At 44.2% G+C, this 15,499-nt stretch overlaps 1 protein-coding gene across 3 annotated transcripts in view; it reads left to right on the top strand.

Moving 5' to 3' along the window:
* Window positions 1–15,499, top strand: part of CTIF (cap binding complex dependent translation initiation factor) — a 191,546-nt gene that overhangs the window by 62,860 nt on the left and 113,187 nt on the right. For all 3 annotated transcript variants that reach the window (XM_073584749.1, XM_073584750.1, XM_073584751.1), the window contains one exon: window positions 6,801–6,877. In XM_073584749.1, the coding sequence (XP_073440850.1) occupies window positions 6,801–6,877 (77 nt within the window). The remainder of the gene's footprint in view (window positions 1–6,800; window positions 6,878–15,499) is intronic.

Here is a 15,499-nt window from a genome sequence, read left to right as displayed (position 1 = left end):
ATTACTGATAACACCTCTATAGATAACACATGATCCACCATTCACAGTAGGTGATGTCACAGCTCGCCTCCTCTTCCTGTACAATGACTGATAACATCTCTATATACAGTAGATAACACAGGATCCACCATTCACAATAGGTGATGTCACAGCTCACCTTCTCCTCCTGTACAATGACTGATAACACCTCTATATACAGTAGATAACACAGGATCCACCATTCACAATAGGTGATGTCACAGCTCTCCTACTCGTCCTGTACAATGACTAATAGCCTCCTATATACAGTAGAGGACACAGGATAAATCATTCGCAATAGGTGATGTCACAGCTCACCTCCTCCTGTACAATGACTGATAACACCTCTATATACAGTAGATAACAGGGTCCACTATTCACAATAGGTGATGACACAGGATAAATCATTCACAATAGGTGGTCACAGCTCGCCTCCTCCCTCTAAATTGCACAATGAGCTCTGCACAGCTCACAGAGCATGCGCACAATAGTGAACATGTCACAGATCCTTATGGTCCATGTAAATGCTGTTAACACAAACTCGTTAAGGTTGTAAAAAATCAAATACAAATCAGAAAAAAACGTAACAAGAAATTAATTAAACTGAGAAATTTAATCCATCTGATGATCGAGGGAGCTCCGAACATATTGGAATGTACTTTGCTCTTTACTGAGCTTTGTAGAGGATTACTAGATAGCAGGAAGGGAGGGTGTGTCTCCTGTGCATCCCCACCGTAGAGACGCTCGGCCACGGCTCCCAGCTGTGGCCCTAAGAGTTAATGTATATGCAGCTGGAACAAATACAGCCACAGTTCAACTTCCTCAATTACTCGGATCTTTCAGCTTTCTATTGCCAGGTTCCGGAAGCGTGACTCACTGCATGTACCTCTCCATACAAATCCACGCTGCTCCATGTATGGCGTTTACGAGGAACGCTTGGTGCTTGGAATTTTTTTTTTCTTCCCTTTTTTTATATAAATATTATCTTTAGTATTTTGGGTTTTGTAACTTTTCTTTGTTTAATTTTAACAGTAGAAGTAGAACTTTAAACTATAAAACACTTTTTTTTTTTTTTTTTTTTCTTGGAGGGGGCTCTACAATATGAAGCTGATCACAGATGATCGCTAGAAGAGCCTGGTCACAAGTGTTCAATTTTCCCACAGCACCACCTCTGGTGAAAAATAGCATTGCACAGGGCTCATTGAAGTAAGTGGGCTGTGTATGTGATATCTGTACAGACTTGGTCCTCCAAGGAGATGCTTTTTCAACAAATAAAAGTTTGGCTTTTTTTATTTACATTTTTATTTTTTTACTGGGTTGGCTAGTAATATTGTTTGTTCCACGCTACTCACCAGATGAGACAAAATATAGAATTAAATGATACATTAATACCAGCTTGCTGATGATTTCCCAGCAGGAACAGAATTTTATTTTTGTTTTCTGCCTGTTTAGAATAAAAAAAAAAAGCAAAAACTTTTTTTTTTTTTTGTGTAGTGGTGTTGATGTTGTATATGCCACTCTATACTCAGAAAAGAATACCTAGTATAGAATTAATTTATATAATAACAGCAGCTTGTTGATGGTTTCCAGGCAGGAACAAAATTGTTTTCTGTCAATGAAGAGCAATAACTTTTTTGATTATTATTATTTTGTCTATGCCACATTACACTCGCAAGATGAGACCTAATATAGAATTAACTGATGCATCAATAACAGCTTGTTGACTGTTTCCAGTAACTAATTTCTTTTTATTTTCTGCTAGTAAAAAAGGAGCAATACTTTTTTTTTTTTTTTTTGTGGTGGGAGGGAGGGGTTTAAGCCGCAAAACACCCACAAGATAAGACATAATCCAAAGTTAAGTGATAACTTTAGCAACAACTTGTTGATGGTTTCTAGGCAGAAATAGAATTTTTTGTTTTCTGCCAGTGAAGACTAATAATTTTTTTCCTTTGGGTAGTCATGTTGTCTTATGCCACACCACACTGCTCTCACTAGATGAATTACAGTATAGGAATGACTGATACATTAACAGCTTGCTGATGGTCTCCAGGAGCAGAATTCTTTGTTTCCTGCCAGTAAAAAAGTGCTAAGTTTTCTTTTTTTGGGGGGAGGAAAAAGTTATGTTATTTATGCCATACTATGCTCACAATATGAGACATAAAGTATAATTGTTGTATTAACAGCTTACTGATGGTTTCCAGGCAGAAATAGAATCATTTTTTTTTTTATTTTTTTTTTTTTTAAAAAAAAAATTGAAACAATGAGAGGGTAGTGAATTTGAATTTGTCTCTCCACCGCTTCTCTCGTCTTTTTGCCTGTAGCAATGACGACATGACTACAGCGCATATCACCGCTGCAGCCCATCACTGAGCTGGTCGTTTTGTGTGTACTCCAGCAATGATTGCCTGCAGCGGTGACGCGAGCTGTAGACGTGGCGTCTCCTCTGCAGCTAGATCATAGCGATTGGAGAGCCGGTCTTGGACCCGAATAAAGAGTACATGCCCTTTTTGTTTATTATGTGTGTATTAAAAGAGTTTGGGGTCCATTTTCTTTAAAATCCCTTTAAAGGCTCTGTTGGCAATCTGCTGCAAAATCTAAATGTAACACTCGCGGATTTAAATCCCTGCTGCATAGAAGATGGGGACAATGGTGACAAAGCCATAGATTTCCCCGGCAAATGAAACACGCGTCGGGTCCAGTGATCTCATGCGGCTGGTGCCCTTTTTTTTTTTTTAGGTCACCTTTAAGTGAGGTTTCTCTGTGAATATTAAGAAGCTGCTTCTAGCTCTTATTGTTAATGCACGATCATCCTTAATTAGGGTTCGTAGGAAATGTCCAAGCGGAAAACCCCTTTAAGGCAACGTATTTATTTTATTTTTTTTTTATTTTTTCCTATATTTTTTTTTTTCTGTATGCTTGTGGGAAAAAGGTTGTTAAAGAAATGAGAATATGGGATAGGAAAGGCCGAGTCTTGCAAACAAGCCTCTTTAATGAGCTGTTTCTGTACCGCGTCCAAGGGCCTTTGTTGCAAGTAGAAGCAGACGCTTTCATGTTGGAAGTGTTGCTTTTCTTCATTTGACGGTTCTTTTGTATCACCGGATGATCTGTAAAACATTGAGCTCTACTAGAAAGTCTTCAGCGTAATTGCTTTTTCATTAGCTCGGAACATCTCCAGAGGGAGGGGGGGGGGGGAGAAAAAAGCAAATAGGATTTTTGCAAGTGAGGGCGGAAGGTGAAAAGGTCAGTAAGTACGCAACGTGCGAGAGCGAAACGAAAACTCGCCCAGAGACCCTTCTTCAGGAACCTGTAATAAGGGATCTGTTTCTTTAAGAAAGTTTTTTTTATTTTTTTTTCCTTTCAAGATTTTAGTGTTTGTTCTTCCACTTTGTGTTCTCATTACACTGCTGTTCTAATAAGGCGAGTAATAATCTGCTGCGTAAAGAAAATCCTCCGCCGGCTCTCCCGCCCGAAACAACACTTTGGCAATTTAAAACTTCCTTTCCCGCCGCCCCTCCTTCCTTATTGAAAGTGTTCCACTCCTTACATCTCCAAAGCTGCGTCCGATTTACCAAGAAAATCTGCATCTTTGGATGTGACTACAGAATGGTCGTCTGTTTCGAGTTTCAGGATACTTAGGCTGGGGCTTTGCAGCAACGTAACATAAAATATATGAATTTTTGTCTCTTTTTTTAAAAGTTTTTCCCATCTGTTGGAATGGATGAAAAACGATAAGAGAAATGACTGCCTCAAAAAATAAAACAGCATGTGCATCAGATTTCAGAAATTTCATTCACTTTTTAGGAAATGTTTCAGTTTTCGTGAGTGAAGCCATTTTGAAGAGTGAAGCCACCGCTTCAAGCGCTTCCCCATCATTTTCCCTCTGACGTCTAAGCGCAGCGGAATCGATGACGTCAATATTTCTTGACTGCTGTGCCAAGCAGTGCAGAGCTTCATTGCCCTCACTGCCAAGACCGGGGCAGGGGAGCAAGGAGAGGTTTTTTTTTTTTTAATTATACTGTATGGAGAACCCATAATGTGGGGATCATTATACTGTAAGGAGGGGTGTGTGGAGCAATTATGCTGTATAGGGGAATATATGGGGCCATTATACTATGTGGAGGTTTGGGTGGGGCCTATTATACTTTATTAGACTATATGGAGAACTATGTGGGGCCATTATACTGTATGGAGGCCTGTGTGTGGCCCATTATACTGTATGGAGGATTATATGGAGCACATTATACTGTGTGGGGCCCAGTATACTGTATAGGGCAGTGTTCCCCAACTCCAGTCCACAAGAGCCACCAACAGGTCATATTTTCAGGATTTCCCTTAAAATTGCACAGGTGAGATCTGCTCACCTGCACAGGCAATAATTTCACCACCTGGGCAATACTAAGGAAATCCTTAAACCTGACCTGTTGGTGGCTCTTGAGGACTGGAGTTGGGCAACACTGGTATAGAGGATTATGCGTGGCCCATTATACTATATGGGGTATTATATGGGGGCACTATACTGTATAGGGGATTATATGGGGCTCATTATACTGTATGGAGGGCTGTGTGTGGGCCCATTATACTGTATGGAGGATTATATGGGCCTCGTTATACTGTATGGAGGGCTGTGTGTGGGCCCATTATACTGTATGGAGGATTATATGGAGCACATTATACTGTGTGGGACCCAGTATACTATATAGGGCAGTGTTCTCCAACTCCAGTCCACAAGAGCCACCAACAGGTCATATTTTCAGGATTTCCCTTAAAATTGCACAGGTGAGATCTGCTCACCTGCACAGGCAATAATTTCACCACCTGGGCAATACTAAGGAAATCCTTAAACCTGACCTGTTGGTGGCTCTTGAGGACTGGAGTTGGGCAACACTGGTATAGAGGATTATGCGTGGCCCATTATACTATACGGGGTATTATATGGAGGCACTATACTGTATAGGGGATTATATGGGGCTCATTATACTGTATAGGGGTTTATGTGGGGCCCATTATACTGTGTAGGGGATTATGTGGGGCCCACTATACTGTATAGGGGATTATGTGGGGCCCATTATACTGTATAGGGGATTATGTGGGGCCCATTATACTATATGGAGAATTATATAGCGGCATTATAGTGTATAGGGGATTATATGAGGTCCATTATACTTTGTGGAAGGCAGTGTGGGGCCCATTATACTGTATGGGGGATTATATGGGGCCCATTATACTGTATGGGGGATTATATGGGGCCCATTATACTGTATGGGGGATTATATGGGGCCCATTATACTGTATGGGGGATTATATGGGGCCCATTATACTGTATGGGGGATTATATGGGGCCCATTATACTATGTGGAGGGCTGTGTGGGGAACCCAGTTGTGGCATCATGCTATGTGGAGGTCACCATACTTTGTCATGGGTTTGAGGAAGGGGGTTGTACAACAGGGTCATCATACTGTGATGTGGGGGATCACGTGATCTCACTCTTAAAATCTTTTAATTAAACTGTACTTTGTGGGACAACTACTTTTGTTTCCATATAAAAAAGTTAGTTATATTTGATCAGGAGAAACTTCCTCAATTGTAGACAATTTTTTATTAAATATATTAAGATTGGCCTGCGACTTTGTCAAAGTTTTTGATTTTGTCCCTCTGTGTATGTGAATGACATCCCTGGCAATCCTAAACTGCTCTCTTAATTCTGCTGTCTTCCTGTCAACTCTCAGGCTTCATGACGACATCTTACTGCTGTATCAGTAACTCTATGGTGGACAACACCAAACCATGTCCTAGATCTAGACGCTGATCCGACAGATAGCAGGAGTTGGTGCAGTATGTCAATTTCACTTTCAAAATTTCACTAAAAATTTCACTAAACCCCTCTAAATACAATAATGCATATGTTGCTATAGATTTACACATTCTGTGAGGATACCATAATGAAAGTCGATCATTGCTCATGAAGCTAGAATTTTGGGGTCAGCCAATCACCACTCTGCCGCCGCTAGTTCTTCTTTTCTGTTCTTGGAGGGTGTGGTTTGAAAACCTCCTTTAAAGAGGACCTGCATAACTATTCACCTCCCTAAAGTCAGTACTTTGTAGAGCCTCAAAGCAAAACGACTCCAGTCTGACACTTAGGTGACGGCAATGCCGGTCCTGCAAGTAGAGTTTACATTTCCCAAAAAACAACCACTGGCCTATACAACCATGAAGTCAGCTTTATTCTGTCCTGTATTGCTCGTGATGATACAATGTCGCCACGTAGTTATAGGACTGTGTAGGAGTGTAGCAGAATAACAACGCTGGAAGCGCTATGTATCTGCATATAAGCAACGCTAACGTGCAGCTTAGAAACCTTGAGATGTATGGGGAGCTTACAAAGACACGACCTCACATAGGGATAGCTAAAGAAAACGGGACCTCCCTCCCCTCCCGGTACGGCGCTTCGGGCTCTTGGTGGAGTTATGTTTTCTTGTCCTTGAAAGGTTCATTTTGTGTCACTTTATTCATTCATTTTTCTATTAAAATGAGGATATTCAGCCATTGTGACAGACTTCACTATGTAGCGGTTTTCTGCAAAGCTGGGTGCACTTCCTAGTGAAGAGCGGTGCACCCTGGAAAACTGACAACTCGTGTCAGTCTGTAGAACGGTTGTCAAAGAACTGCATTCCAAGAGTGATTGCCCTGAGCCGCTCTATGCTGTTATGTCGGCAGTGGTTTACTAAAGCAAAAACACTCAATGTTCTGTTTTTTTTTTGTTTTCTTTCTTTCTCCTCCGCAGGGATATCACCCACTGCCCCACGAAGCAGAAATAGCGCACACCAAAAAGTTATTCCGAAGGAAAAGAAACGACCGAAGGTAAGATCACCATCACTATAAAACCTGTCTTTACTTTTTCCTTCTTTCCTTCCTATCTTTTTCTTTCTCTTCTTTTTTTTTTTCTCCTTTTTTTCTCTTGTTTTGTTATTTTTGTATTTATTTTTCTTTCTCCCTTCTCTCACCTTTGTACTCAAACACTTGATTTGAAGATTTAGAGATGAACTTGCAAGGATATGTAGAAAAACCTGGTTGCATAGTTCTAGCACCACTCTTGTAGTATGGTATTGCAGCTCTAGTAATTGGGGCCAAACTACAGTACAAGACACGACACAGCCCATCACCAAGTGCTGCAGTTTCTTGAAAAATCAACCATGTTTTTCTAATCTCATTTGACCCCTTTAAGGAGAACCTGTCAACTTTTCTGACATATCTGTTTTGGTAAATGCCTGCATTCCTCAAATTACAAACGCTGAAGAAATTTTCTTTAGAACACTAGGTTCCACGGTTCCTCTGTTTACTCTTCCTGAATGTTCATGACTATATTGACAACTGGGCAGTACCAGTCCCTCTGTGGAGGGGGGCGTCTCCACCAATCTGGTGCTGTCTGTTAGAATTAATGTGCGGGGACCCCCTAACCTACTTCCTTCAGTTCCACAGAAGTAGCAACAGTGAGCGTTCTAAACTACCGGAAGTGGGGGGGAGCGTTCTAAACTGCCGGAAGTGGGGGGGGGAGCGTTCTAAACTGCCGGAGGGGGGGGGGAGCGTTCTAAACTGCCGGAGGGGGGGGGGAGCGTTCTAAACTGCCGGAGGGGGGGGGAGCGTTCTAAACTGCCGGAGGGGGGGGGAGCGTTCTAAACTGCCGGAGGGGAGAGGGAGAGTTCTAAACTGCCGCTCAGTTTAAATAACGGACTTCAGACCCCTGTTTCAGCGGCATGTAAATAGGCGCTAAGCTGCTGTACCCAATAATGGCCATTACACAATGAGTGGAGCGGTTTACTGCTTACATCCGATCACTACCAGAACTGAAAATGTCAAACCATTAAGTCCCTGTTACAGTATGCCTGGATAACCTATTTTAAAAGATATGGTCCACCTTTTGGGATTGTTTTTCTAAAAACTATAACTTAAATGCAAGCAATATGAGCTAAAAAAAAATCATTTTTGCAATTGGGTTTCATTAAAATGTTTGCATTATTTGCCTTTTATAGCCGCCGTGTTGCGCTGTCCTTCACTGGCTGCAGAATGAGCTGATTTTATGACCACACGCCACATCAAAGTTAAATGTACAAAGAAAGTATGAAAAATCCAAACGGTAATTTTTTCAGGAAACACCGTTGTCTAGGACGCAAGAGAGAGATTGCAGTCTTTGTACAGTGCTTCAGAACATGTTGGTGCCATATCAGGAAATATCTATTGGTTATTTATTTTCTTCGTTCTTCCTGCTTTTCCCAGTATATAAGAGAATTGCAGATTTCCAGTATGACACGATCTGGCTTTGGGCTAAATTCAAATGAAATAAACCACAATTTCAATCGGCATGGTTTGTTTCGGACTTTATTCTCTTTTTTTTTTTTTTTTTTTTTGTATTTTATTCAAAAGCAAATTCCTACGTTTTGGGATGAAAGATTCCCTCCCATTAAATTTTACATGGATTTCATTTTGAGCTTGTAGAGCGGGCCGGCGGTGAGCGCAGAGCGAGGATGGCCGCGCAGCAGAGCACTGTACATCCTTTATGTCCACACACATGCTCTCAATTACTCCAGATTCTGTCTCCTTCCCATAAAGAGAAACTTTTTCTCCTTTATATGTCAAATTTGTGCTCGTAACTTGTTTTATTTCTTCTCATGATTAAAGGCCGCTCATTTAAAGCCATTCTTTTCTGCACATGATTTGGACGGGTGCCCAAAGTTTTCCGAGCAGATGCATCGGCCTGACACAAAACAGGTCTGGTGTGTGCACGCGCTGAGTGCCGTGCCGTGCTGGAAGTTGTAGGGTTCATCCTTCATCGGTGAGATATTAATAAGAGTGACTGGGGTATATTTTTGCATTTTTAAACATTGCAAATTGAGTGATCAATCATTTGGTTTTGGAAGGATTTTGCAATGATTGTCTATTTGTCTTCCCTCCTCCAAGTTTGGAAAAACCTCCATTTTCAGCTTTTTGAAGCCATGCCATAAATAGTTACTGTAATTCTGAAATTTTATCTACAGGAGCGCACCACTCCTCTGCCTCCCAGCTTCCTGTTTGGGGGCGGTGCGATCTTGGTGATTGACAGTTTAGGCCAGCGGCATGGCAGTGCCCCCTAGGCCAAGCTTTGCACTTCCCATTTGCTGCACACGGAGGTATTTTTTTGCTTTTGCAACATCGAAAGAGCACAGCGGTGCTGAAGCCGACTTCAGAGCAGTGTTTGCAAAAAAGCTTGTAGCGCAGTGCTCCTTTCATAAGATACCGACCACCGCTGACAGGCTGAAGAAGTGGCCTGTAAACTCTCCAATGAGCACTAAACCATTGGATTAAAAATTCCTCCATTCTTGAGAATGGAGAGGCCAAGTTTTTTTTTTTTTTTTTCCAAGCACGTTGCAACTATACCCATTTAAGAAAATGTGACAACCACTTTAATAATAGAGAAAAGCTCTATAGATAGGAAGCCCCCATGATGTAATCATTTCATTGTTTTATGTCTGCAGTGCCGGTCCTATTTACGGACCTGTTATAATGACCTATGCGAGAGAGGAATGGCTGAGTACACCCGGCCTTTACCATTTTTCCATAGACTTCCTTGGGGAGTAACTGCATTGCCAACTCTGTATCCGGAACAAGTGACCAGACAGAGGTCTGACCCTCATTGATGAGATATTCTATATGAAATCTATAAGGCCAGGGTTACGCTACTTTTCTGTCATTCAAGTTAATCAAGTCGAGTGTGGTCGTCGGAGTGTGGTCGTCTATTCGGTCAGTCCATGACATTGAAGTGCTGTCCGATTTTATTATTATTGTCCATGGGCTAATTGACTTGCATGACCGAGTGCGATTTGAATATCGGTTGCAAATAGGGCATGCTGCAATTTTTTCCCCAGAAATACTCTGTCCGAGGGAAAACACCGTCATCTGCACCTAGGATGAGGGAAGAGCAGCTGCTAAGTTTCTCTCTCCTCGGAAGACCCGGCATTCGCATTTATTGATAACCCCTTCATTTCCCCTGCAGTCGTCTTGTAAGTAAAATAAGCAGTTACTCCGTGAGAGATCACAGCCGATCGATAAGGATCCAAACAGCTGATCGACAAATCTTTTAAGAGACTTTTCGAAAATAAATGGTTGTCCAAATCTCTGCTGGACAACAACCCCTTATTTTTGGATCCAAAGAAGTGAAAAAGATCTAAAACAAAAATTTAAAAAAAAATTGATACTCTTTCCAAATTGTCACCACTCCTCTGTAATCATTGATACATCTCCCTCTGCTCTACTCCTTCCAAATTGTCACCACTCCTCTGAAATCATTGACACGTCTCCCTCAACTTTCTGGGATCAATATCTGGTTGGCTGTAGAGTTTCAGAGGAAATCTGATGAATGTCCCAGAAGTCAAATCTGTTTAGCAAAATGTTGAGTGGTTTAATTTTTTTTTGCTCAGCACGCTTACTGTGGCCACCCAGTTTCGTCGGTCTGTACTGTACTCGCTAGTCATGCCTCATCACAAAAAAGCCCCTTTACCGGTCACTTTCTGTTATGGGACCCTGGCTTGGTTATTGATTCTCTGAGTTGTATTTTCTTCCATTTATGCAGAGATAGGACCAAGAAGTAGAAGAGATAGTTGAGAGATCCCCAGGCAGAGTAAGAACAGGAAATGCCGGGGGCAACGGACCCTTTGTCACATTTTTTACTTGCTGAATAACTCCTATGCACTTGGCCTGGACAGGTCCTCAGAGTGGACCCCCTCACCACTAATATGCCATTTTATCAGACTAGTGTCCCGTCAGGGTCTCTCTCGCTCACACTTGTACCTAACATTCCTCTGATATCTCATTTCTAGCAGACTGTACTGACTGACTGTAGGAGGAGGGTCCGTCGCTATAACCAGGTCCACGTATTACATGTTAAGTCCTATTGTAAAGCATACAAGGACACATGCCTTCGAAATGCTACAAGGTCGGAAAACCGCGATGGAGAAATCAAGGTCACGAGCCTCTCTTTGTTGTACAATTGCTCTATTTCTCTCTCACCCATGACAGCACCACGGAGAGAGGGGATCCGCCCTTCAGGGACAGGAACCTACAGAAAAAGGGCGGTACCTCTCCTCCGCCTTCAGTTGGGTTCCTGTCCCTGACGGAGGGACCCACAGTACGGCGTACCTGCGTATCCAAGGAGTCCGGGGCCGGCCTGTCCGGTTATTGGCAGCGGGGAGGCCCCTGTCGCGGCAGGTGCGGTGCCTGAAGCCGCCACCGCCGGGGCCGATGCGGGCTGCCGAGTGAGCGGGGGGGAGAGACGCCGGAGTCGCCGCTCCGGAAAGGAGATTGGGGCTCAGCGGGAACCGGTGGAGCGTGGGCAGCGCCATGGTATGGAGAGTACCAAGATGGCCGCTGCCCCCGAAGTAGACCAGTGACTTCCGGGTCCCGGAAGCGGGCGCATGCGCATGCGCAGGAGCGCGCTTCCCGACCAGCGCGTGCAGGGGGAGCGGTGACGTCACGCGCCGCTAAGTTTAAAAAAGCTGAGGTGCAGAAACTCCTGGCTCGAAGCGATCCTAATAATGGAGGATAGCGACCAGCAACAGGACCAGAGGCAGCAGCTGAAACAGCAGCAGCACCACCAACACCACCACCGACAAAAGGAACGAAACACAGTGCCGTTCCAGCAGTCACTCCACGCGGCGTAGCACGTCAGCAGCGAGGAGCAAAACGCCACCAGGAGATCAGCCTATACAGGACCTGACTCCGTCTCCCGAACCGGTACCTGCAGCCGCGTGCCTTTTTTTGGGGGGTAAGTGATCTTCGTGAATGTCACCCTTGTAATGCAATCCCTCTCCCTTATTAGGGAAAGAAGAAGGCTAAAAAGAACAGGGAATGTCCCACTTGCGCTAAACCCCTACCGGTATCATAGGAGAAAAAACTATGCGAGTCCTGTACAAAAGAAATTGTTTGTCAGGAGACTCCGGATTTCGCATCTGACCTAAGGGCCGCAATTAAATCAGAGGTTCAGAGTGCCCTCGAATCCCTTAAACATAAGGATAAAACGAGGAAAAAAGACACGGTAGAAACCTCCCAGTCAGATTCTTCCACATCAGGGGAAGTCTCGTCTAAATCCTCAGAATACGGCTCCTCATCCTCAGACGAGGAAACAGGAGGGCGCCGTTGTTTTCCCCTAGAAGAGGTAGACAAACTGGTAAAAGCTGTAAGGTCTACCATGGGGGTATTGGACCCAAGGCCGGATAAGACAGTCCAGGACATAATGTTCGGGGGGCTAGGCCAGAAAAAACGGAGAGTATTTCCGCTAAACGAAATCGTCAAGGGTCTAATCAAAAGGGAATAGGATAAGCCAGATAGGAAAAATACTACGGTCCCTTCCCTTAAAAGGAAATATCCCTTTGAGGAGGAGGCATCCACATCTTGGGATAGAGCCCCGAAACTCGATGTAGCAGTTGCTAAAGCCTCAAAGAAATTCGCCCTTCCCTTTGAGGACATGGGCACCCTCAGGGACCCCCTAGATAAGAAGGCGGATACCTTTCTAAAGGGGGCTTGGGAGTCTGCAGGCGGTAACCTCAGGCCAGCGATAGCGGCGACATGTACCTCAAGAGCCCTAATGGTATGGGTGGACCAACTTGAGAAACAGCTGAGGGAAGGGACACCTAGAGATAAAATTTTAGATTCTATCCCAGTAATAAGGGGAGCGGCTGCATTCCTAGCAGACTCATCGGCCGATTCAGTCAGACTATCGTCCAAAACAGCAGCACTTTCAAACGCGGCCCGAAGGACACTATGGCTTAAAAGTTGGCCAGGGGACCTTCAAACCAAAATGAAATTATGCTCCATCCCCTGTGAAGGGAAATTCCTTTTTGGGGAAACGTTAGATGACATCCTCCAGAAAGCAGGGGACAAGAAAAAAGGATTCCCAAATTTAGGGCCAGCGGCATTTAAAAGACCCTTTCGGAATAGGAGGTTTTTTCAGAGAAGACCACCAAGGGAACAAAAGTGGGATGATAAAAGAAGAGATAGAGGCTTCTTCTTTAATAACTCTCCCCGGGACAAAAAGCCCTCCAAGTGACAGTACGCCAAGGGTGGGGGGAAGGTTATCCTTTTTCCTTCCAGCCTGGAGGAGAATTTCAACAAACCCATGGATAATAAACCTAATCCAGGAGGGCCTAAGGATAAACTTTTTCTCTCTCTTGCCTCAAAAATATATAACAACGCCGCTGAGATCCAGCATGCGAGAACAGGAAGCGCTAGAAAGCGAGGTTCTAGGCCTAGTAAAAAAAAAAGGAGTCCTCCAGGAGGTCCCCCTGCAGGATATGGGCAGAGGGTTCTACTCCCCTCTTTTTCTAGTGACCAAACCAGACGGCACCTTTCGTACAATTATAAATCTGAGAAAGCTAAACAAATACGTCAAGAACCAGAGCTTCAAAATGGAGTCGATCAAATCTACCACCAAAGTCCTGTTCCCAAACTGCTACATGACGGTGTTGGACCTCAGCGACGCTTATTATCACGTCCCTATCCACAAAGACTCCAGGAAGTATCTGAGGTTAGCCGTCTCAATAAAAGGCAAGGTGAAAGAATTTCAGTACAGAGCCCTGCCGTTCGGAATATCGATAGCCCCGCGAGTATTCACCAAAATAGTAGCGGAAATGATGGCTCATATAAGGGAACAAGATATAATAATAATAATCCCGTATCTAGATGATTTCCTAATAGCAGGCAGCTCGGCTCAAAAATGCAGGGAACAGAGAGACAGGGTGATGAACACTCTACAAGACCTGGGCTGGCTCCTAAATCTAAAAAAATCAAGATTGGAGCCCAGCAGGGTACAAGAATTCTTGGGCCTAACACTAGACTCAAACATTCAGGAGTGTCGCCTCCCAAACCACAAAAAGAAGATCGCTCAAATTACAGCAAGAGCAATCCAAAATCCCTCCATGACACTAAGGAAGGCCATGTCACTGTTGGGTTCACTATCTGCCTGCCTACCAGCAGTTCAATGGGCTCAGTTACACACGAGAAATCTCCAGTGGGACGTATTGGCCAACCAGGCAGTAATAGGGGGACACCTAGAGGGTCGCATTACCCTAAATTCAAGCACTATTCATTCCCTAGCTTGGTGGGGAAACTAGGAGAACCTGTCCAAAGGGATCCCCTGGGCACCAAAGATAACACACATAGTGACAACAGATGCCAGTCCCACAGGATGGGGAGCGCACATGAACAACGAGGTGACTCAGAGCGTATGGGGAAATCAAGAACTAAGAGCCTCCTCAAATCAAAAGGAGCTTCTAGCAGTAGGCTATGCCCTAACACACTTCCTACCCCTACTCCAGAACCACCATGTCCGTATCCTTTCGGACAGTCGGGTCACAGTGGCCTATATAAATCACCAGGGGGGAACCAGGTCCCGAGCCCTAATGGACACATCCGCCAAAATCCTCAAACTAGCGGAGGCAAACCTGTTATCTCTGACAGCCCTACACATCCGCGGTACAGAGAATCAAAGGGCAGACTTTCTGAGCCGCACCCAATTACGACAGGGGGAATGGGTACTAAAGCAGTCCATTTTTCGGCAGATTGTAAAAATGTGGGGGACCCCAGACGTGGATCTGTTCGCCGACTTCAAAAACAAAAAAGTAGACACCTTCTGCTCCCTAGATCCCAGGGGGAATCCTCTAATTCTGGACGCATTTATGCTCCCATGGACACAGAATCTAACATATGCCTTTCCCCCAATCATGCTCATTCCAGCAGTCCTAAAGAAAGTCAGGGAGGACAGGGCAAGAATGATACTGATAGCCCCCTTCTGGCCCAAAAGAACCTGGTATTCCTGGATAAGAATGCTCTCAGTAACCGAACAATGGGTCCTACCAGATCTCCCGGACCTGCTATCACAGGGCTCAGTGCTACATCCTCAGGCACCGAACCTCCATTTAACAGCATGGAATTTGAAAGGGCACTTATGAGGGACAGGGGTTTTTCAGAAAACCTGATAACTACACTACAAAAGAGTAGGAAACCGGTTACAATGAGAGCTTATGGCAGAATATGGAAAAAATTTCTATCCACCTCTAGGGCAAAGGTTCAGGACGGGGTTCAGATTGATAAGATCCTAGAATTTCTACAAGAGGGCCTAGAACAGGGTCAGGCGGTCAACACATTAAAAGTACAAATAGCGGCATTAGGCGCCCTCTATAACCATGATGTGGCAGGTGACCCCTGGGTAGCACGGTTTATTAAAGCCGCAACCAGATCGAGGCCAATAGCCAGTCAAAGATTACCATCATGGGACCTGAATCTTGTACTTTCAACACTGACAGGCCCTCCGTTTGAACCAATTCACTCGGCACCCCTAAAAATCCTATCTCTTAAAACGGTGCTTCTGGTGGCACTAACATCAGCCCGAAGAGTGAGCGATATTCAAGCCTTGTCAGCGGGGCCTCCTTTTACAAAAATTCTAGAGGATAGAGTCAT

This window comes from Dendrobates tinctorius, unplaced genomic scaffold (assembly GCF_039654945.1).
Source record: "Dendrobates tinctorius isolate UK_male_01 unplaced genomic scaffold, ASM3965494v1 ptg000085l, whole genome shotgun sequence".
Classification (NCBI taxonomy): Eukaryota; Metazoa; Chordata; class Amphibia; order Anura; family Dendrobatidae; genus Dendrobates; species Dendrobates tinctorius.
This window is presented reverse-complemented; position numbering and strand designations above follow the sequence as displayed.